The 25,496-nt window shown below is 31.1% G+C and overlaps 1 protein-coding gene across 1 annotated transcript in view; it reads left to right on the plus strand.

Moving 5' to 3' along the window:
• Nucleotides 1-24,996, plus strand: part of LOC130979548 (alpha-dioxygenase PIOX-like) — a 28,587-nt gene extending 3,591 nt beyond the window's left edge. Inside the window, exons 4-10 of the mRNA XM_057903010.1 lie at nt 9,472-9,605; nt 23,080-23,293; nt 23,501-23,646; nt 23,763-23,990; nt 24,111-24,313; nt 24,396-24,639; nt 24,719-24,996. Of these exons, the coding sequence (XP_057758993.1) occupies nt 9,472-9,605; nt 23,080-23,293; nt 23,501-23,646; nt 23,763-23,990; nt 24,111-24,313; nt 24,396-24,639; nt 24,719-24,944 (1,395 nt within the window). The 3' untranslated portion in view covers nt 24,945-24,996. The remainder of the gene's footprint in view (nt 1-9,471; nt 9,606-23,079; nt 23,294-23,500; nt 23,647-23,762; nt 23,991-24,110; nt 24,314-24,395; nt 24,640-24,718) is intronic.
• The last annotated feature ends 500 nt before the right edge of the window (nt 24,997-25,496 follow it).

The following is a 25,496-nucleotide window of genomic DNA, read 5'->3' on the forward strand; positions in this document are numbered from 1 at the left end:
GTGACAGTCAAGTAGACGACCGCCAACTAACTGTCGATAGAGAGTCGGATTATCCAAAACAGTGCCATCCATAGGGGTAAATCGAACATTAGGCTCAAGAGGAGTAGACTCGTGCGACTATCTATAATTCCAGCGCGAGCAAGAAGATCTGAAGCATACTTAGCCTGAGAGAGATAGATGCCATCATCAGAAAATAACTGAGAGAACCAAGATCTTTCATCTCAAAGGTTCGAAGTGAGGCCTTGAGATCAGAGATAACATCATCCCCAGTAATGTCATTAACATACACAGAAGTAGAAGAATGACTCCACGTTCACGTTTACGAATAAAGAGAGCATGCTCATGAGGACTGCAAGTGAAACCAACTGCATATGGTAGTGCTGAACTTGTCAACCATTCACGAGGGAGCTTGCTTAAGCCCATAGAGTGCTTTGCGAAGGAGACAAACTTTGCCAGAGGGACAAGAGTAACCCGGAGGGGGCTTCATATATGTTTCAAATCCCATTAAGAAAATACATTCTTCACATCCATTTGACTGAGAGACCATTTTTTGACTGCAGCAATGGCAAGAAGAGTACGAACAGATGTGAGACGAGCAACAGGAGCAAAGTCTCTTCATAGTCAATACCATACTCTTGCGTACAACCCTGAGCAACCAATCCCCGGTCAGCGAGCGAGTCTTGATCTTGTATATGTGCCTGCCTAACTTCTGAGCAGAAGGAGGATCAACCAAATCCCAAGTGTGTGCCTTTTCAAGTGCCTGTATTTCTTCCTGTATTGCTTGTTGCCAATTTGGATTTGTGAAGGCTTCTCTGAATGACTTAGGTTCATGTTGATGAAGGATAGTAGAAAAACAATGATAATCAAGAAGATGGAGGTGGATTCCTTACCCTTGAAGAACGAGCGGAGGAGGAGGCATGACAGTAGGAGCAGGATCATCGTCCGGTCTGGAATCATTGGGAGATGGAGAAGGCGGAAGAACAGGAGGCTGTGGAGGGTCACTCGAGATAGAATCTGTAGAATCATCACTAGGAAAAAGATCAACATTGGGGTTAGTAAACAGAGGTGACTGAGTAGTAGGGATTGACTCAAAAGATGAGAACCGAGAAAACATGTGATGCTCCCAGAAGACAACATGACGAGATATACGGACACGTTTAGAGAGAGGATCCCAACAACGATAACCCTTGTGTTCAGTGCCATAACCAAGGAAACAACACATACGAGCCCGAGGTTCAAGTTTACTATGTTCGTGAGGCTGAAGGAGACACAAAACATACACATCCGAAACTCGAAGAGAACTATAATCTGGGGGAGGTATGATAAAGACCTCAAAGGGAGTAACATTACCAAGAACAGAAGAAGGGAGTCTATTAATAACATGAACAGCAGTAAGAACAGCTTCACCCTAAGTACGCTCAGGACAAGAAGAAGGAGCATTGCACGACGGAGTCAAGAATGTGACGGTGTTTACGTTCAGCTCTACCATTTTGTTGCGACGTACCAGGACAAGAAAACTCAGACAAAGTACCTGTCTGCAAGAAATGTTAAGAGTTTGGAATCACGGTATTCCATAGCGTTATCACGTCTGAAAACCTTAATGACCTTTAAAATTGACTTTTAATCATAGTAGCAAAGTTGATATAGATTTGGGGTAACTCATGGCGATTAGTCATCAATAAACCCAAGTAAAACGGGAATAATCATCAATGAAACGACAAAGTATCGAGCTCCGCCCATAGAGGCAGTGGGAGCGGGGCCCCAAACATCAGAGTGAATGAGATCAAAGGGAGAGCAAGCAAGATGCATTATTGTGAAAAGATAAAGCAGGTTTTTAGCAGTTTTGCCAAGAAATGCAATCAAAAGATTCATTTGGAATCTAACCTAAAACACCCTGAGACACAAGAGGACGCAGTTTCCTAAGGAGGTATGGGCAAGACGTTGATGCCATAAGTGAAGGGTAGAGGGAGAAGAAGCAGCACAGAGATTTGATACATGAGGAATATGAAGTTTCTCGAGTTCAAACAACCTTCCGACCTTACGTCCAGTCCCGATGATCTATCCCGTCCGAGGATCCTGTACACGACAACCAGAAACAGAAAAAGTGACTTCAAAACCCAGATCAACAAGTTGACCAAAAAATTAAAGTTTAATTTGGGAATATAATAAGTATCAGGAAGATTAAGAGTCGGCTGGGATATAGAACCCTTGTGTGTTGGGTGCAAGAGGGAACCGTTTGCAGTATTGACAGAAGGTCCATTTGTAGTGGCAGACAGAGACGAGAAGAGATCACACAATGGAGACATGTGATTAAAGCATCCCGAGTCAAAATACCATTTAGAAGTACCTGAGGGGTCGAAAGAGCACAGGGTATTACCATAAAGGAGAGAGTTGAAGAAGAGATGCAATATCAGATAGAGAGACAGGAGACGAATTGAGAGAAGCAGTGGTGGTAGATTCAACAGTAGAAGCAGGCGCAGGACGTGGTGGGCGAGTAGGACAGGTAGTAATCAAATGTCCCGAGAGTTTGCAATAATGGCAAAACAGTTGCGTACAATGGTAGCTAATATGACCTTTCTGGTGGCATGTGCGACATTCAACAGAGGGACAGCTAGAGAACGGGTGCCCGAAACGATTACAGTTGGAGGTGACGAACCAAAGCGTCAGAAACAAGACGAAAATCAAGAGCAAAGAGGCATGGGTAGAATCTGGAAGTAAGAACAACCTGGTCGTGGCACGTCTTTCGGCAGCGCGTGGCGGCGCGTCCGGCGGAGGATGGCGATGGTTCCGGTTGCGTTGGAATCACGGCGACAAGGCGAACAAGATGGTTACAGGATTGACGAACCAAAGCGTCGAGAAGGGAACGAAAAAGGAGGCCAAAGAACACTGCCGGAAAGAAAAACAATGGGGCTATGAACTAATATGCATTGAAAAAAAAAAGGAACCTAAGCTCTTGATACCATGTTAGAAACAAGAGACTAAGAGAATAATATGAAAAGTGTATTATTGAGTTATAATCAAAGGTACAATATACAAGGGGTATTTATAGGTGCTAAATGAATCAGAGTAATAAATGCATAGAATCCTATAATTAATATACAGATATACTATATAAATATAGACGATACTAATTGGTCTAAATTGATGCTAATGATTCTCTAACAATTATTACAAAGAAAAAAATTAATACCTAGAAAAACTGGAAGCCAGGAAAAAAGCAGATCTAACAGGGACAGTGACTGACAAGAGACAAGATAGTGGCTGACGGGATGGAAATTTGGAATAGACCTAACGTCGGCGGGAAGTGGCTGCACTACGGAAAGTGATTCTAGCGGTGATATTGATTTTTGAAGATCAAACAGAGCTGGTGGCTGCGCAACGAAAAGTAACTGCGCGAACAGAGCTGGCTAACATTGACTGGACGGAAGTTGCGATGACGGTAATGGCTACACAGAAGTTCGCCAGAAGCTCGAGGTCCAACCGTCCAAGTGAGTGCTGCTTCGCGTTCTGCTTCTGCCCATTGTGGAGACTGGAGAGGAGAGGGGTAATGGTTAAGGAATTTAGGAAGTTAAGATAATAGGGTTAAGCAACCAAAACGCAGCCGTTTTTTACACAATTCAAAAACTGGCAGGGTTACGATTCGGTTCAACCGACCAATTTTTTATTGGTTCGACAATCCAACATTAGTTTTTAATCCGGCGATTTTGGTCTGAACTATATTTGGCTATTTACAGTTTGACCAATTTAAACTGATTTTCAGAACCTTAGAATTTAGATAAAAAAAAATACTAATTTGGTTAACATATATTTTAGGAAACAGTTTTGGTATTTCACTGTATTTAAGCAAAAGATGATGTTTTATTAATATTTATCGTTTAGATATAATAATATAAATATATGAAAATGGTTAAGATATTAAAAGTTGGATTTTATTGAACATATTTAATATAAGAATTTAATTATAAATTTTAAAATTATAAAATTTTTATTAAAAAAATTATAAAAAAAAGTTAGGGTAAAGTATATTTTTGGTTTTTGAAATTTGGCAAAAATTTTAAAAATATTCTTAAGTTTTAGGTTATTTTAATCTTGTTCCAAAAGTTTTCAATTTGCATCAAATATATCCTGGACGGCTAAATTTTCAAAAAATTTAAGACTAATCTAACAATAATACATGAAAATTATACTTGATTTACTTGTGTTGAGAGTTGTTCTTACGAAATTATTGTTGAATTGGTCTTAAATTTTTTGAAAAATTAGTCGTCAAAGGTATATTTGATGCAAATCGAAAACTTTTTGAACAAAATTGAAACAAAATAAAACTTAGGAATATTTTTAAAATTTTTGTCAAATTTCAGAAACAAAAAATATACTTTACCCAAAAAACTAATAAAGTAATTAATAATTTACTTGCTTATGTGCTTTAAATAATCCATTTTTTTTTCTCTGGTAACCAAATAGTTCTAGTTTTTCTAAGGTTAGATAATTTTATATTCTCACATTTAAACTAAGGCGCTATTTGATTAATATGATTCTATTTATTGTTAAGTCTTTTAATTTGAAAATTGAATTCTTTTTTTTTTTCTTAACCTATTTTTGAAGTTGTATATTATTTAAAATTAAAATTTAAACCTTGATAAAAGTAACAGGTATTACAATTAACTTAAAAAATATTAATATAATGTGTCTGTTAGTATACTTTTTTATAGTTAAATATATATAATAATAAACATCGGGTTAATTAATATGATAAATATTTTATATTTTAATTAAAAAGTTTAAATTCAAATTTTATAAATATTTTTTATAAATTATATATAATGAAACATAATTTTTAAAAAATAAAATTATACATAAAACATTTTCCCAATCTTGATTTTATATATATATATATATATATTATATATATATATATATATATATATGCTAACATGTTTATTAATTTATTTTTTAAATTAATTATGTATAATAATAATAATAAATGTAAAATTTATTAAAATAGTTTTTTTTTAATGGTGGATGATGATTATGTTATTTTCACCTTCTTTGATAATTAGTTATTCCCTCTTTCACGAGCTTTTGACAATACAAGAGTCAATTAAAGACTGCAAAAAAAAAACATCATCATTTATATGTCTTTTTCACTTTTTTTCCATCTTCATCCCAATTTAAAGAATTAATTGGGGTTTAGTGCATGATGAAAATTGTTAATGTTATTGAGTTTGAATGCGAAAAAATTTTAAGTTTGAGAAAAGAAATGGATATAGAAGATGGATATGAGTATATACTTGAGGGTGCATTTTATACACAAACCAAAACCATGGTATGATGAATGCTGCAAGAATTCCGCCAATTTACAGCAGAATTCTTTGTTGCTTCACTATTAAACTAGGAGCTTACAAATTGTTTATTTCAACGGGTATTTACGTCAAAACATATATAATGAGGGATATTTTTGTCATTTCATGACTTACTACATGACGAAAGAATAGGAATGTCAATGGAGTAAGGCGGGGCAGGGGATGCTTTCTTACTCTCCGTCTCCAGCCCCCAGAATTAATTCCCGTCCCCGTCTTGTTCTCCACTATAGGGAATAATTGTCTCCATCTTTATTTTCCACGGAGTCTCATTCTCTATTTCCTTATTTTTAACATTCATATGAAAATTATAATAAAAAATATCAAAAAAATAAAAAAAATTACAAAATATTATTATAAACACACAAACATATCTTATCCAAGATTATAAGTCCAGAAATATAATATAGCAAATCATATTCTATAAAATAAAATCTTGAATAATAGAATTAGAGTTTTTCAATGAGTGGAATTACTAAAAAAATTCCTACATTAAAAATAAAATAAAGGTTATTAAGTAAGTTCAAAAATTCGGAGAATTATTGGGGATGGAGTGGAGATCCCTGCTCGGGTTCTCCACCATTGGGCCCATTTGAAACGGTCTCCGCGAGGATCCTCATTTTCTAGGATTTTTGACACCCCTACGAAAGAGGTTTGGACAACCTGATCGTACCATAAATATATTGTTCTATTTTATTTGTTGAAGAGACACCTGATAATTTTTTATATTTTAAGAATAAAATTATTAATTGAAATTTTTTTATAAATATTATTCGAAATTTAAACTTTTAATAATACATTTATTATGTATTTACTAAAATTAAAACTTAAAAAAAAATAAAACTTTCATTATTAGTAACATTAATATATTCTTTTAAAAACGTGTTAGCTAAATGCAAAAAAATATAAATTAAATATTAAAATTTTAAAAAAGTCTTTATGTGTTAAACATATTAGAAAAATCAAAACCTTTTTTTATTCTCTTATTCTTAACCAATGTTTTTGAAGCAATTTTTTCCAAATCTTTATTTAAATTTTATATTATATTTCAAGTCATATATAAATTAAAGAAAAAAATAAACTATATATAAAAAGTTGTGTATTATACTCTCTCATTCTCAATATTTCTTTTAGTTATACACAATTATTAAGATAATAATTAAACTTTATTGAAATATACAAAAGTTTGAGAAAGACAAAATAGCTAAAATACCCTTTATTAATAATCAGAGTATATTTTCTTTTTTCATATTTAGTTATGATTGCCATTAATATCTCTTATTTTTAATAATAAATACTGAAGAATATAACAGTATAGTGTATATATAAATTAATGAATGTAATACAAAGTTAAAACTAGAAAGAAATACTTAATAAGAAAAGTAAAGAATTCTTTTTAAATAGAAGTAGCTAAAAATACGTATTAATCAAAGTCTTAATATAAAAAGGTTTATATAAAAAATTTAAACATTTTTAGAAAATTGTATATTTAATGAAAAACTTTAAACCATAATTAAATTAACATTTGTTTTTCTGTAACTCATCATTATTCTTTGCTTCCATTTTGTTGAAGTAACTCGGGAGACAATAACTTTTGCTCCTTCCCGGTACGTAGCTTTCCATATTTTCCAAAAAAATATAAAATTAATGTATATCAGATCATCACATGTTTATTACATTGAAAATTGGAATGGATGAGACAAAGACACACAAAGGCCAAAGCAGAATCGAAATTTGCATATCAATCAAAATTAATGCCAACAGCAGTGTTCCACTTCCACATGTGGGAAGCGCCATATCGCATTTCTCGCTCTTAATAATTTGGGGTGCGTGGGTGGAAAGTTGGAACTTGGAACAGTATCACGTCTAAGTCTGAAATAAGGGTTAATTATTTTTTCCATCTATAAAGTTTGTGGTAAAAATTAAATTTAAACTTTTTTTTATTAAAATTATTCTCAATGTTTTAAAATATTATAAAATTATCTTTTTTATTCGTAAATAATATTTTTTGACTATTTTATCCATAAAAAACTTTCGCACACCACTATCCTTTAACTTCCAATCCCCTTTATTATTATGGTCTCTTTCTCTTTCTTTCTTCCAGACTCATGCTTTCTCTCATCACTAATCCCTAATTACATCAACAATCCAACAACAATAATAATTATAAAATAAATCAACAATTCAATAATAGCAAAAATCACGTTTCTAATCATTAATCTATTATTTTATAATATTTATAACGTTGAGAATGATTTTAATAACAAAAAAATATTGGAAACGATTTTGATTATAGTCTCAAACTTTAAAAACGAAAAAAATATTTAACCCTCCAAAATAATTATGCCTATAAAATAATGAGTAAGGTGATAACTAAATATACTCTAAAATTTGGACTAAAATAGTTAGTCTTTTTAAAAAAATTAATTAAATTTTTTATAATAATAAATGGTAAGTAGATATGTATGCTTTTTTTTGTCAATAGATAATACAATATGAAATAAAGTTAATGTATTTTATTATTTAGCGTGGCAATATATTTAGTTGTTGTCACATGAATATACGAATTATATAATTGTAGACAGTAAATTATGTATTATTTTTTGAGTTTTCATATAATATTTATTAATTATTTTTTATTTATCATAAATTCTACTAAAATTGATAAAATTTTGTTCTAAAAATTATTATCTATGTGATATTCTTTCATAAATAGATACGTTATAATAGTTAACAATATGTATAAGTACCACTATTAAATTTTACATGATAAATTGATAAAAAGATATAACATGTCTATCATTTGTCATCGTGAAGTACTAAATAAAATTTTTGTGGAACTAATTAGTTCTAAATCCAAATCTTTAAGAACTTAATTGTCATTTAATTCTAAAATAATTATCTCGTTTTATATATACAACAATTTATTAATTAGCAGTAGATTCTTAAATAGAATTAAGGTAAACGCACATTTTAAAATTAAAACTTAAACCAAATGCACATTTTTAAAACATTTTAAAATATTATAGATTAAAGAAATATTTAAATACACTTTTCTCCTCTCCAACACTAAACCAAACATAAAAAATTATGCACGTAGATTAAAGAAATAATTGATAAAATCTTAAGTTCATTATTCAAGTCTATGTTGTATTGATTTTTGGTGGGTCTCAATCTCAAGTGAGACCCGCACAACCATTTTAAAACAAAACAAAAAAATAAATGAAAGAAAGTGGTGTGTTTAAGCCAACAGAGAGAGTTTATCTTCTTTCGTTTTTAAAGAAAGAAAGAAAAAAAAAAAGCAGCGCCATTCGTCCAAGGAAAAGAAAAAATTTGAGAGAGAAGGGTAACTCATTTTTTATTTGATTAAATCGGTAAATTTGTTTTATTTCAGTATGTTATTTCTAGTGTAGAGATGAATATTAGGATATAACTTACTAGTTATATTGTCTTTTCTTTTGTCTGATTTGAGATATCCACTTTGTGGAGGATTTATGTTGATTTCATCAGTTTTAAAAATGTATCTTATTGATTGTTGAGATGTCTTAATACTACTAGAAAGACTGTTTGTGTATCTATTATTTTAATAATAGATGATTTTACTGGAATAGGTCCCGTGGGTTTTTGTCCCTCTTTTTAAAAATTTTTTCACATTAAAATTTTGATATCTGATTATTTAATTTCTGCTATTATATTTACTGTTTAAAGTATTTTTGGTATTACTTATTTAATCGCATAAATTATAAAAAAATTATTTTTAATGTTTTGGCTGTTTGATAGATTCTTATTTAAACCTTTGTTGAGATTTCCTAACATTGATCTATACAAACATTATAGTAGATATTACTTGTTTCTTCCTATAAAAGTAGGTCTAATCCACTTTAATTTTATAAATTAACCTAATATTAATAATTTCTAAATAATCATACTTACAATGAATCTTTTTGCAGAAGTTTTCAGTAGTTAAAGAGAAGATTTCAGCCACCCACTTCATCGTCTAAACTAACATATAAACATGCTTGATTTATATATGTATATATATATATATATGTGTGTGTGTGTGTTTTTTTCTCTTCCTGTGTTGTGTAAGTTGATAAATAATATTGGAATGCAGATTGAAGTGACAGCGGCAAGAGAAGTTGCAGATGAATGCCCACTTAAGTCTTTCAGGTTCTACAAAACAAAGGAAATTCCAACAGGCTTTTATGAAATCAAGACTGGAGCTAAAAACATTCGAACACCATGGTGGTAAGAAATATTTCTATGACTCTATCTATACATGCTTTACCATCTGTTAGTAATAATAATTATGACGACGCATATATACACATTAGCTGCATACATTCATAAATAAAAACAAATAAATTTATTACAATGGTCGAGTATGTTTTAAATGCTTTTTATTAATTAAATAATATTATATTTTTTGTTAAATAAATTTTAATTTTTTGTTGATTATATTTTATAGGGATAAGTACGATTTTAATTTCTAACGTTTTTTTTCGTCCCTCTTGTAATTTTGGATTTAAAATCGTTCTTAACGTTTTTTTTTCGTATTAAAATCGTCATTTTAAATAAAATTTTTAATTTAATTCTTAAATTACCTCTATTTTAATAAATAAAATAAAATTTTAAAATAAAATAAATATAAAATATAAAAAAAAGAAAGAAAGGGATCAGAGAAGCGGGGTGGGTGGGGACTGGAGAGAGAAAGAAAGAAACGGGGGAGGGGGGGCCGAGAAAGGGGGTGGGGGAGGGTGGAGGGGGGAGAGAAGGGGGACGCACCGTCGCCGCACCGCCGCCTGCCGCTTCTTCTTCCCGCCGCCGCACTGCTGCCCGCTGCTTCTTCTTTCTGCCGCTATACCGCCACCCGTTTCTTCTTCTTCTTACCGCCGACCCTCCGCCGCACCGCCGTCCGCCACTTCTTCTTTTTCTGTAAATTCTGTGAATTTCTGAATTTCTTCTTCTTTTGTTGTGAATATTATTGTTGTTGATTTGTTGTTTTCTACTTGTTAATTTGTTGATTTGTTGTGAAATATTATTGTTTCTGCTTGTTGATTTATTGGGGGTGGGGGAAGGGAATACGGGGAGGGGGAAGGGACGGGTGGGGACGCTGGGTGGGGGGAAGGGGGGGAGGGGTGAGAACGCTGGGTGGGGGGAAGGGGGAGGCAGTGAGGGGGAGGAGAGGGGATGCGGGGTGGGGGAGGGGAAAGGGGAGAGGGGGACGGCGGTGGCGTTGGTGGTAGTGGAGTGGCAGTGGGTGTTGAAAATGATGATGTTGGTGATGATGATGTTGATAATGGTGGTGGAGTGGCAGTTGGTAATGGTGGTGGTGAAGAGGTAATTATGTTGATAGTGGTGAAGATATTTTTGTCCAAAAAAAATAAAAAGGACGATTTTAATACAAAAAAAACGTTAAGGACGATTTTAAATCGAAAATTAGAAGAGGAATGATTTCGATTCTAACCCTCAACGTTAGGAACCAAAATCGTATTTATCCCATATTTTATATTAATGACTCAAATTTAAAATGTATAATTTAGATTTTAGAATTTATAATTTAAAATATAAAATAATTTAAAATTTTGTGATTTAATATTTAATATTTAAAATTTAAAATTTAGTTTTAAAATTTAAGATGCGCTTTAACTCTTATCTCTTTTAATTTCTTTTTTAATTCAGTTGGAACAATTTTTTTTAGATTAGTGATTGTTCTGTTATTTATTAAAAGAAAATTACATTTTTATATTTTTTCTAAAATGCATTAATATTTGCGATTATAACGTATAGCCCCTCAATTATCAGGTTTAACAGTGAATAATATAGCGGTGAGTATTCGATTCTTGTCATATCACAATAATGTGGGTCAAACTCTAACAACCTCATTAGACCTGGTTGCATATTATTGTGTGATGATTTAATTTGCTGCTACTTGGTACTTGCTAATAAGAAACACGTTTTTTTAATCCTAAAAACTTAGTTATCAAATTCAAATAAGTGATCAAATCAATTAATTAATTTATTAATTTATTAATTTAACTAATAAATCATTAGTTGAATCGATAAAATCGATCTTATATAAATATAAAATAATAAAAAAATTAAAATTAAAATTTAAAATACATATTTTTATTAATATTTTAAAAATGATTAAATTTCAATAAATTATAATTCGATTATTATTAAATAAGCATATAAAATTTTAATATTTTTTATAATAAAAAATTTTTTAATTTTATTTTTATATTAAAATAACTATATTTTTTATTTTAATAACAAATTAATTAATTTATATTTATTATATTGTTATATATATTATATGTATTTATTAAAAAATAATATTAATAAATATCATATAATTATAAAAAAATAATTATATTATTTTTAATAAAAATATTTAATATTTTTTATTTATGTATATTTAATAATATTTATATTAATAATTATAAATAATAAAAGATATAATTAATTTAAATATAAGTAAATATAAAATTAAATAATATTTAAAAAATTATTGTATATTTTACTATATAATTTATAATTAATATATAACATAATGAGAACTCAAATTTAAATTATATTTTTATTAATTTTAAAATTTTTTTATTTACTAATTTTTTTATTTGATTCAATTTTTATAACTATATCTACAAAAGTGATTTGTGTTTTTTTTTTTTTTAACCTTAAACCTTCTATTTTACATTTTAAAAGAATATTTTAATCTATGTAGTAAGATTCAGTTTGATTTAATATAAAATTCAACGTTAATAATAAATTAAAGTACATGAAAGTGGGATTAAGACTTGCATCAACCAAACACAATTCCCCCACCCCCCAAGTAAAAAAAATAAGGGAGAAAACTTAACTTCGTACAGTAATATTGTATGAACAATAAATATTATTATTTTGAGTTAGTATTTGTTAGTATTTTATTAATAATACTTTATATTTATATATAGGAATCTATATATAAAAAATACGTAGTTTATATTTATATTTATTAAAATTTATATATATAAATTAATATAATTTGTATTTATATTTATTATATGTATAAATTTAAAAATTTATTTATTAAAAATAATTTAATATTTATACTAATTAAATATTGACTAAAATTATTAAAAACTACTATTCCCAAAACATTCTGAAATAAATAAACTAAATTTTGTTAATTTTTTCAGCGAAATATCAATTTAATAACCCTCAAAATTAAAAGACTGGCAATTTAAAGTTTAACATGTCTTTTGTTAATATTAATTTAAATATTAAAATACTGAATAAAAATAGAATTATTATTGGGATATCAATAGCTAACAAAAACATCTATCTTTAAAAAAAAAATTGCCAAGCAACATTTTTATCTTTTAGAAATTAAATTAATAACTTACTTTTGAAGAAAGAAAAAAGTTATATTTAACCCTGAAAAAAGTATTATATTTTAATGATACGATTTCTAAATACCGAGGCCCCTTCACATGGGCATGATATGTTGATAAGATTATGTTTGGCAAACTCAATATCTGAGGATGTGCTGAGTAGCATCGAGTTGATTGCAGCAAGTGGAGTATTGTTTTGGTATAATTTTGTCATGATGTGGAGTATTGTTTTGGTATAATTTTGTCATGATGCGTGAGCTGTAGACTGTAGATTTAGGAGTGGCAATCCGTATCTTAACGTGGGTATCCAATTCAATTCTATTCGGTTGGGTAGGGTCGTCAACCTGATCCGTAACGAGTAAGATAGAATATGGATAGAATTTTCGTGCAGATTGGATAGGATATGGATTGAACTTCAATCCTATCCGACTAACTAGCACTCTATATATGCATATGTTATATACTTATATAAAAATATGTTTTAAGTAAATGTTGAATTAAAAATCTTTCACTAAATACAAAAGATCCTTAGCCACTAAAAAAAATCATTAACTAATAATTTAATATTTTTTTAACATAAAAGTTTGTTCTATTTTAAATTATCATCAAATTATATAATAATATTCTATCTTTTTTGAAACCCGCGAGTTGGATCGGATACTCACGGGTTAAGAGCGGGTAGGGTTAAGATTGAAATATTCTCAACCCGCCAGCAGGATAGAATTGAGTTTATATAAAAATCTCAACTTACGGATAGAGTTAGGATTGGGTACGGTCCAAATCCTATCCTACCCTACTCATTACTATTCCTAACTGTAGCAATGAATAGGATATTTTAAAGTGTAATAGAGTTAAGATTAAGAAATTATCAATGTTCGAATAGAATATTTAATTTTAGAAAGAATTTAAATTCGTAAATAAAATTAGAGTTAAATCCTACATTCCTACTATCTAACTACTATTTTCCAATTGAAAAGATGGACATCTTTTTTTTTCTAATTTTATTAAGAAAAATGCGATTTTTTTTATTATGAGTCTTTATTACCAGTTTTTTTTTAAAAAAAAAAACAGACATTGATTTTCGCATATATCCATGAATGTTAATAGAAAAGCTATTTTCAAAATTTTTTTTCAAAAAAATACATATATACATAAATATTAATAAGATTGTTTACAATTTACTTGAGTAAAGAAAATTGACAATGATTGTGATTTTGTTGTCTTAATAAAAATAACAAAAAAAAAAAAGAACGCAAATTCAAAGAACTCAAATATTAATTAACAGAAATCGTATTTTTCTGCAAAATCTTCTTCAACGTATCCTCAAATTTTATTCAAACATGAGTCGTACTGCCTTTAGTAGTAGTTTTAGCCATATAGTCTACCACACAATTTGTTTCGTATTTAATTTGAATAAGTTCAAACTGAACCTCCCAGTTTTTTGACAAGAGTTAATAGAGTATAACCACAATGTCTCGATCTATCATTGTGTTATAACTGAAAACATTTTTTAGGACCAGGAAGGGTTAAAAGGAGTTCGTTCACAAATTACATTCTTACAATCAGCTTCCCAAACTAACATTTAGCCATGCCAAGCTGCTATTAATTCACAACGATACACTGGCCAAGGAAGAAGTGAACCTGAACAACCGAGAATCCATTTTCCTCTATCATCTCACAAGACACACCCAAAACCCGCCAGCTGATCATCCTTGATTATGCTTGCATCACAATTAACTTTGAAAAAATTATTGGGAAGAGCTGTCCAAACATAAGTCCACTCATCACTAAAGGCTAGGTAACGGTTGTTCCTACAAGAACTCAACTCTTTTTTCAAGTTCTCGGCTAACATAGCAACCTTCATACTTGACCAAGGTTCACTGGGATTAAAAATCTCTCGACATCTATACCTCCAAATCCACCAAACCCCTGCTACAACTAGGCCTTTCCTACCATTAATAATTTGCTTAATCCAAGCAACAAAATCTAATGAAGCATTATTCACAAGAACTGATTGATCAAGAATGTACCAAACATGCTTGGCTTTATCGCAGTCACGAAGGCAATGAGAAATTGTCTCAGGAGAGACCCCGCATCGGGAGCAAGAATTATTGGAAGCTAAACTTCTGAAGCACTAAAACTTGTTTGTGGGAACTGCATCATGGAGGGCCATCCATAACAACAACCTTATATTCTCTAGAATAAATGTTTTTCATAACCAATTTCAATTTTGGGTTTCATCCCAATGAAATTTCCTTTTAGTAAGCCATTAATATCCACGTTTGGTGTTATAAGCAGTCGAAGCGGAAAGGTTCCAAAACTATCTTATTCCACTCGAATTTAATCTTGAAATAGTCAAGCTTGAAAGAGACAACCTAAATGATCAGACGGAGGAGAGTAAAGTTTATCAACATTCCAAGTTCCATTATGAATTACATGATCAACTGATAGATTAATGTCAGTAATATGAACATAGAGAATGATATCATAGAGCTTCCCAAAAGAGGACCAAGAATCAAACTATAGGGATTGATGTCTATTATCGTAACTCCACTCAAAACCATCTTTCAAGTATTTAAAAGCTTTAACTATGCTTTTCCACACATGAGAAGCTCCACACGTTGCCTCCCAACCTCTGCCATTAGAGAGATACTTGTTGTATATAGCCTGGACCCAGAGCTTGTCATGGCAGTGGAGCATTTTCCAAAAAAAATTTTCTAAAAGAGAAATATTCACACGTTGCGAATCTCTCATTCCAAGGCCATTATATTTTTTCAGTGTCACAACCTTTTTCCACTTAATAAGAGATAAGCCCCTCCTTGTTGCTTGCGCCTTCCAAAAGAATTGTCGCATCAACGAATCAATTTTTTCACAGGCATGAGTCGGGAAGTAAGAGACTTGCATTTGATAAATTGGAATCGAAGATAATACTATTTGACCAAACACAACCTACCCGCCTTGTTGAAAAGATGATTTTTCCAATTAGCAAGCCTGCCTTGAACCCTATTTAAGACCTTATAAACAATTTTCTTAGCCACTCTTTCGTGACCAATATTTATTCCTAAATATTTGCTCAAATTTTGAGTGAAGTGAATATGCAAAACCTGTGATAAAACTTCTTTCCTCCTCTGCGAGATAAGTTTAGAGCAAAGAGCTTTAGATTTAGAAAGATTGACCTTTAGATCTAAAGTTTTGGTGAAAAGATCAAGAGTTTGCATAACAATTACAACTTGGGACCTAGTTGCTTTACAAAAGAGAAGTAGATAGTCAGCAAACATAAGGTGAGAAATTCTTGGTCCTCCCTTAGATATAGCAATAGGGATCCGAGATTCATTAGCCACGAGATGGAAAATTTGGTAGGCCAACCATTCCATGCACAAGACAAACAGGTAAGGAGAAAGTGGTTCACCTTGTCGAATACCTCTCTGGGGGTTAAAACTCTGTAACCTATCACCGTTCTAAAGAATTGAGAGAGATGAGGAATAGACACATCTCATGATCAAAGTAATGATACTATCAAAAAGCCAAAAATTCGAAGTAAGAGCTAAAGAAATATCTAATCTACTCTATCATAAGCCTTCTCAAGGTCTATTTTAAAAGTAATAATTTCTTTCCTCGATTTGGTTTTTCGCATGAAGTTAAGAATCTCCTGAGCAGTAATAATATTTTCACTTGTGCCTCTTCCTGATATGAAACCCTCCCCCCCTCAAAGTGGACCAATCACATCCCTTAGGAAAGGATAGAGGCGATTAACCAACACCTTGGTTATAATCTTATAAATAACGTTGCACAAGTTTATAGGTTGAAAATCCTTCGTAACTGTAGGACTACCCACTTTAGAAATGAGCACAATCAAGTTTCACAAATAGACGTGTCCAAAACCTCTCCAGAAAAGGCTCTAAAGACACACATCCATACATCTTTTTCAACATTCTCTCAATATTCCTTAAAGAACACATCTTGAAATACATCCGGCCCAAGAGCTTTAAAGGCACCCAAATCTATAACAGCGCATTTGTCTTCCTCAAATAAAACTGGCTTGACAAGAGACTCACATGCTTCATAATTAAGCTTAGGGAGAGGAACATCCTCAAGACAATCAAGCTCCACCTCTTCTCTAGAACAAAAGAGTTTCTGAAAAAAAAAAATTATTGACTTCATTCTTTAAAGCATTCACATCATTGGACCAAGTACCATCCTCAAGCATAAGAGTGTGAATTTTATTTCTCTTTCGTCTGACAATAGTTTGGAGATGAAAAAAAAATAGTGTTTTTATTCCCGAATCTCACCAACTTCTCTCTAGATTTCTGGTACCAAAAAAGCTCCTCCCTTAAAACAATAGCATTTAATTCCCGCTGAAGTCGAGATTCTTCCTCTTTGAGATGAGGGTCGTCAGAGCACCCTAAGAACAATTGAATACTATTAATCTGCCCTTATAACTCTCTTTTCTTGATAAAAATATTCCCAAAGACCTTAGAATTAAACCTTTGAGCATCTCTTCTTACAACAAAAAGACTTTTAAAAACATTCGGACACTCAGAGTTCCAAGCCTTATGAACTACATCATGGAACAAAAGGTGAGCGGTCCACGCGGCTTGAAACCTAAAAGGTCGGTTCATTTTCTGCTTGGCACCATCTAGCCCACATGTGATAAGAAGGGGCGAATGGTCAGAATTGTATCTGCCTAAAATTTCATAAAAAATCTTAGGAAACAGAAGGCGCCAATCTCTATTAATAAAATTCTCGTCCAATTTCTTTGTTATATCTAATCCTCCTTGGCTATTCGATGCCAAGAATATCTCCTTCCTTTAGATCCCATATCCATCAAACCATAATCATCCATAGTAGAAGCAAAAACATGAGCTCTATTAGCATTAAAGATCCTTCCCTTAACCTCATTCCAAGACAACACTTCATTAAAGTTACCTAGTACTAACCAAGGACTAAATATATTAGTGACCAACTATCTAAGGTAATCCCAAAGAGTTGGCCAATACTGAACTTGGGGGTGGGCATACACCACGCTACATGTCCACGTACGAGATCCTTTAATTATTTCAAAAGCAACACAATGATCAGTGATATTCACAATTTTGCGTTGTCCCTAGGATTTATCCACCAAAATCCAAATGTCACCACTCAAACCTTTAACTTCAGAGATACTAATATTACAATACTCCAAATTCTCCTAAAAAGACTTCATCTTCTCAAAGATAATATGGGTTTCAATAACAATAAAAAAAGAAAGGATGAAATTTTTTCACATTTTTCTTGAAATATACACGAGTTAAACTCTCAGACGCTCCCTCACATTCCACGCTATGATGCTAAATTTATTATTATTCATAACAACAATAATAAAACGGGGGTGATAAGAACACTACCTGGTTTAGAGATCATGAACCCTCTCTTCGACCACTCATTCCTTTGCCTCTTTAACATTAACACTTTGCTCTCACTTCTCTTTCCTCTCTTCATGTTCCAAGATTCTGCAATCTTGCGGAGAACTTTGAAGGAAAACTTGTTTGAGACGCTTCCTGACCATGCTTTGAGAAGGGATCTCATGTTTAGTTTCACTTGGCCTTACTTTAATTCTGCTGTATGAAGAAGAATGAATAGTATTCACATTAACATATTTTTTAACACTCCCATGCCTAGGAGCTTTAGAGGGCCTAAGGCTTTTTGTCTTTCTACCCGTATTTACCACAAAAACAAATTTTTTAGAATTGGGCTTCTTAACATTGAGCCCAAGCATTATGTTGACATGGTCCTTTACACTCTTTTTTACTTTTTTTTTTATTAATAATCTTGGTCCGTTCTTCTTCAACTTCCACGTGACTATTGGCATGATCTTTGCCTCCCTTTCCATGCAACAAATCATGCGAAGAATCCTCCTTTCCATGTTCTTAGGTAATGGACAAATTACTTTAAAAAATAACATCTCACAGCACTTTTCCATCATTGACATTTGTAGTCCTTGGAAAATGCTTCTCCGGTGGCTTATCCGCTTCCGTTTTCACCGTCTTATTTTTCAACTTTGACTTGTAGTCAGCCGCGACGTGTCTATAACACTTGTGTGTATCATTAATAAGTTTTAAATGCTCATATTCCATCTTATAGACCACATCATCTACATCAATCTCATCAATGATTGGTACACCTAAGTCTATATGTACACAGGTACGTGCAAATTTTCTCCTTTCTATTTCCTTGGTTGCGACATCGACTTTGATCGGAGGACCAATCGTCGTCGTAATCCACCGTATGGCCTTTTTCTAGTAATATAAAATTTCAAGCCCGTCAATCGAATCCAAACAAGAGTACAGCCAAAGAATTTCTCTGTCGAACAAAAATCAAAAGACCAAGGTTTGACTACCAAATAGAATCCATTTATCATCAATGGTCCCCCAACTAGAACCTTTTCTCGATCATTTCTTCTGTCACATTTGACAAGAAAATATCCATTCCCACATCCAAGAGTTCATAACCATCATTGAACCTCCAGATGAACCTTAATCTATGAGATAAGACCGTATAACTAAGGTTCTTACCGAGCACGCTAACCACTATAGTGTCTTTGTAAGGCTCCGCAAGCACCTTCCTTCCCTCTTCAGAAAACACTACCTTCGGTTTGGATGCACCCATGCCTCCCGATGACCACAACCGATCTATCCCCATCCAACACGTCCTCTATGATCAATGGCTTCGGTACCACCTCACCCACCACTTTGTCTCTAACAGAATCTTTAGAGACATAGTATCATGCATGCTAGGTTTCCCATCTCTCTGCCCTCCTCCGCCTACTTCAGCCTTCCCATTGGCCCTTACGCCCTCCTGACCCAAATTTGACGCCTTTTTCCACTCATCATGCTCCATCGTTTTGACATCCTCCACCTGAGTGCACCGCCATTCCCCCTACCCCACTTTCACCATCTCTCATCTCAATAATATTTTAAGGTTGTATCTGAAATGCTTTCCATTATACAGATGATTGTGGCTATATAATAGTCAGTTTCGCTAGGTAGACAACAAGAATCTGAATAACGTGAACAACGGATTAGAAATTTGACCCAAAAATATTTTAAGAAAATATTTTACCCAAATTACACAACTAAAAATTTTCATTCAATAATTCAAAAATTTAATGATCCTTATACTTAGTAAATTGAACATCTAACATATTTTAATTGTATCTAACTAGATCCATTCCAACCAAATAACCATCCACATAAGAATTAAAATAACTATTCGCATACATACTAAAATGATCATCCGGCTAAAATTTAAAAATAATTATCTGCATACCTACTAAAATAACTCAAGGAGGCAGCGTACCAAATAATAAACAATGAACTCATGCTAGACGCAAACCTTATCAGGCTGAATCTGGCGTCGTTCGTGACGATGTGAATGGAGCTTGAGTGCGACAAGTTCATAATGACCGTCATTAACAAGAGCTACTTTGACATGGATAAGCAGGTGAAGGGTGCAAAAACGGCGCAACTAACAGGGTTGGAAGAGAATCTGGTGCGGCGGTGAGAGAGGCGAGATCGTCAAGAGCTTTGCGGTGACGACGATGACCGTTGCGGGAGAGATAAACGCCGGTGAGGGGGTGCAAAATGACGTTACTAATAGGGCTGGAGGAGAACCTGGTGCGGTGATGAAGGTGTAGCGGTGTCAAGAGCTTTGCGGCGACGACGATGACGGTTGTGGGAGAGATCGACGCCGTTGAAGAGAGGTGGTGAGATATAAAACATACAATATATAAATATGTAACTGTACGTAATGGTTTATGTACTAATCTTAATTTTTTTAAAATTTTAGAATATAATAATAATTATTTAATTAATTAAAGATTTTAATTTTAATTTTAAATTTATCTTTTTTTAAAAATTATTGTTCACTGTATACATTGTTTTTCTATATTTTTCCTATAATAATAAATACGGTTAAAAATAGAAAGTACGTTGTTAAGAATTTTAGTGTCTATTTTATTTTATTTATTTTTTATAATTTTTTATTATAATAATAAACTCTACTTTTAATGTATTGAATTCTTTTCTTTAGAAAAACAAATAATATACATAACATCAAAATAATACTGTATAATCTAATTTTTTTAAAAAAATAAAGATTCGATCCATATTCATTAAAAAAAACATAAGACGAAGTTAAAAATTAATATAAAAATATATTCATCATATATTATTTTAAGGTCAAACATATATAAGACTCTTTATATATTGTCAATTAAACTTCTTTTTTAGATAGTTGGCATGTCAATTACACTTTTGTAATAGTATCGCCAAGATCGTATATTAAAAAAAAAAATAATAACAATTCAAGTTTTAATTTTAATTTTTTTAAAAATAAAATTAATTTTTAATTTAAATAGTATAATTTTTTTTATTTAAAAATTTTAAATTCAAATCTCACTCTTAATTTAAAAAAAAAAATTTAGTTGGTCACCGTAGTTGAAGTGGGGACTTGTACAGTTGTACCCCTGCCTCTATCTCTGCTTATCCCAAATTGAAAAAATCACTTGCCGTGACAATTTAACTTAGGGTTAATCACAAAAATGTCTCTAAATTATTTAAATGTTGACAAAAATACATCTAAATTTTATTATCGACAAAAATATTTTTAAATAATTTAAAAACACAACAACAATACCTAACAGTAAATATATATTTTAAAAAATACCTTAAAAATTAAATCTTAATGCAATTTTTTACAAATATAATTATAAAAATAATATATTATTATATATAAAAATTAGTAATTTTTTGTTAAATATATAACTTTTTTATAATTATTCTTGTTAACAACCAATAATACTTTTAAAAAATCACAAAATAATATATAAACAAAAAATCACCAAATTTTAAGAATAATAATATCTCATTTTTCTAATTATGTTTACAAAAAATTGCATCAAAATTCAATCTCTAATGTATTTTTTGAGAAATACATATCTAATGTTAGTTTTTTTGCAAGATTATCTAACATTAAATATATATTTCTAAAAAAATATATTAGAGATTAAATTTTGATACAATTTTTTGCCAGCATGATTTAAAAAACGAAATATTAGTATCCTTAAAATTTGATAATTTTTCGTTGAGTATATATATTTTTTGTAATTTTTTTGTTAACAACTAATAATACTTTTAAAAAATCACAAAAAATATATACTTAGAAAAAAATTATCAAATTTTAAGAAAAATAATATCTCATTTTTTAATTATTCTTGTAAAAAATCACATCAAAATTTAATTTCTAAGATATTTTTTAAAAATATATATTTACTGTTGGATATTATTGTTGTTATATTTTTAAATTATTTAAAGGTATTTTTGTCGATAGTAAAATTCGAGTATATTTCTGTTAGCGTTTGAATAATTTGGGGGCGTTTTTGGTGGTTAACCCATTTAACTTATCTCCCATTTTTTTAACGGTATTTTTTAGTTTAATAAGTTAAAAATTAATAAATTATAAATTTAAATTTTATTTAAAAATTTATCATTAATTAACAAGTTATTTCATATATAAGATTAAATTTAAATTTTTAATACTTATTTAGATAAATTAGTAAACTAACCATTTAAATAACCAAAGTAAATTATCTCCATTTTTATTCTAGTAACCTATCATCTCCACAAACATTTATTTAGACGAATTTTTTGACCATATCTCTAAGATAATCTTGTAAATAAAAAATATATATAAACTTTTAGGATTATTTGTTTAGGTTTTAATTTAGATTTTCAGCGACTATTAAAATTGGGTTAAAGGTTAAAACATTAAAATTGTTTTTTTAATACCAAAAAAGGGTTGTACTATTTCTTGGTGACACCAAATAAAAAAGTTATACTATTCTTTTATTGAGTTTTAGTTTTGAAATGAACAAATGAGATTACTCTATGGAGTATGAAAACTCCTCTTATAATTACGATTGCTATTATATATTAGGGAGCGCCTCCCAAATTAATAATGTCATTCTTTAATTGTATATTATCAAAATTAATTATTTTACAATTTTTCTCTCCATTATTGAAAGATAAATTAGACAAAAATTATAACTTATGGAGTGATAATATTATTCTCTTACAAACTACTATAGCAATAATGACAAATACAAAAGAGTTGATTTAATAAAAGAAATGGACAATAATAATTATTGTAGTGAATAGTAATACAAATATATATGCCACTAAAAATACTTTTTTTTCCCTCTCTCTCGTAATATCCATTATTTATTTTCAAATTGAAGCATGTAGCACAGTAGACTCTGTTTATAAGACCTAATGAATTAATAATTTATTAAAACCAATAAATTGAAGGGATGCAAGTGTGATATACGGAAGCAATGGAGAAGTTTTGAAGAGATTGAGAACATTGAAAGATGGGAAGATAAAGATATCTGAAGAAGGGGAACTTCTCCATAATGAAAATGGAATTGCAGTCTCTGGTGATGTCCGTAATAGTTGGGCTGGTGTCTCAACTTTGCAGGCCCTTTTTGTTCATGAACACAATTCTGTCTGTGATGCTCTCAAGGTATGTATATGTATTCTGTTGTAATTAACTAACATACCCTAAATTTTACAATCGATCACGTTTTATATATTTATCAACTAGTTAGTTAAGTTAGTTTTAAGTTGGTTAGAGATAATTAGAGGCAGTTAGTTACCGTTAGAAATCAGTTACGGGTAATATAATATTTCGTCTGATGTATCTGAATTTGAATGCACAAATTAAAAACAGAAAAACTACCCAGAATTGGATGATGAAGAAATATATAGGCATGCAAGGTTGGTGACGTCAGCAGTAATTGCAAAGATTCACACCATTGATTGGACTGTAGAGCTCCTTAAAACTGACACTCTACTTGCAGGCATGAGGGCCAACTGGTATCTCTAAACACTCTCCTCTTAATTATATGTGCCTAATTAACTAAAATTGTTTATTAGCTGTACATGCATGTTTGATTAATTATTGAATTAATTTAAAGTATTGTGCGCTCAAGGTATGGATTGTTGGGGAAGAAATTTAAGGACACGTTTGGACATGTTGGAGGAGCAATCTTAGGAGGACTTGTGGGATTGAAGAGACCAAATAATCATGGTGTTCCATACTCTTTAACTGAGGAATTTGTCAGTGTTTATAGAATGCACTCACTCTTACCTGATAATCTTCAACTCAGAGATATATCTGCCACTCCTGGCCCCAATAAATCTCCACCGTTAATCAAAGAGTATGAACATTATTATTATTATTATTAGTAATACTGTTATATCAACATTCATTGCTAAATGTTTTTCAAATCTTAAGAAAAGGTTAAGAAAATTTCCTTTGCGGTTTGGTATTATGATAGGATTCCTATGAAGAATTTGATTGGACTAGAAGGAGAGAAGACTTTAACAAAGATAGGGGTTGCAAGTCAAATAGTATCAATGGGGCACCAAGCTTGTGGAACACTTGAGCTTTGGAACTATCCAATGTGGCTCAGAGATCTCATACCACAAAACTTGGACGGCTCAGAAAGGCCAGATCACGTGGACCTACCTGTTCTTGAAAGTATGATATCAAATCCTTACCCTCTATTATTCTAACATGCCAAACATAAAAAAAAATGATATGAATATATGTGATGATGCAGTTTATAGGGACAGAGAGAGGAATGTAGCAAGATACAACGAATTCAGGAGGGCATTATTGTTGATACCAATCTCGAAATGGGAAGATTTAACAGATGACAAGGAAGCAATTGAAGTACTAGAAGATGTTTATGGTGATGACGTTGAAGAGCTTGATTTGTTGGTTGGCTTAATGGCAGAGAAGAAGATTAAAGGTTTCGCTATTAGTGAAACTGCTTTCGTTATATTCCTCCTCATGGCATCTAGGTATAAATAGTATTATTATTAGTCTTGAATTTCTTCTTTGTGTTTAATTTTGGTCGAATAAGAGTTATTGAATTTGTAGGAGATTAGAAGCCGATAGGTTCTTCACAAGCAACTTCAATGAAGAGACGTACACTAAGAAGGGTTTGGAATGGGTCAACTCTACAGAAAGCCTTAAGGATGTTATTGACCGTCACTACCCTGAAATTACTCTCAAGTGGCTCAACTCTTCTAGTGCCTTCTCTGTTTGGGACTCTCCCCCAAACACTTCCAATCCCATCCCTCTATACCTTCGTATTCCCCATTGATCATCATTTTACCCTTCCAATTATATTAAACTTCCTCTAAAATAATTCTACTTTCACCACAATAAATAAATGGCTGGCCCACTATTAGGGAACTCATCAGTCACCAATATCAATATGTTGTTATTTGCATTCATAATATTACAAGCTATATTATTCCTTTTATGTGTCCTTTTCTAATTGCCGTATAACAAGAGAAAGAGAAATATTAGTTGTCCTTTAACTTTTAATTTTTAGTTAGTTTTTTCAACGATTTATTATTATTTAATTAATTTAAATATTCACTTTTACGTATTAATTGTTCAAAAATCAGAAATTTTTTTTTCTTAAAGCTAAATAAAAGACAATATTTAAAAAATACCTCATTTCACTAATAAATCATTTAGTGCGCATGCACACCTAAGTTGGTCGTTTCTCACATCCCTTGATCATGATTCTCAAGTCTTAACCTTACAAAACGAGACTTGATTCAACAGAATGACAAAACTCATTGCTAACAGAGACATACTCTATATATGAAAAGATGCATGTAATCAATTAATCTAACTAACTCAG

The sequence above is a fragment of the Arachis stenosperma genome, chromosome 5, assembly GCF_014773155.1.
Source record: "Arachis stenosperma cultivar V10309 chromosome 5, arast.V10309.gnm1.PFL2, whole genome shotgun sequence".
Taxonomy (NCBI): Eukaryota; Viridiplantae; Streptophyta; class Magnoliopsida; order Fabales; family Fabaceae; genus Arachis; species Arachis stenosperma.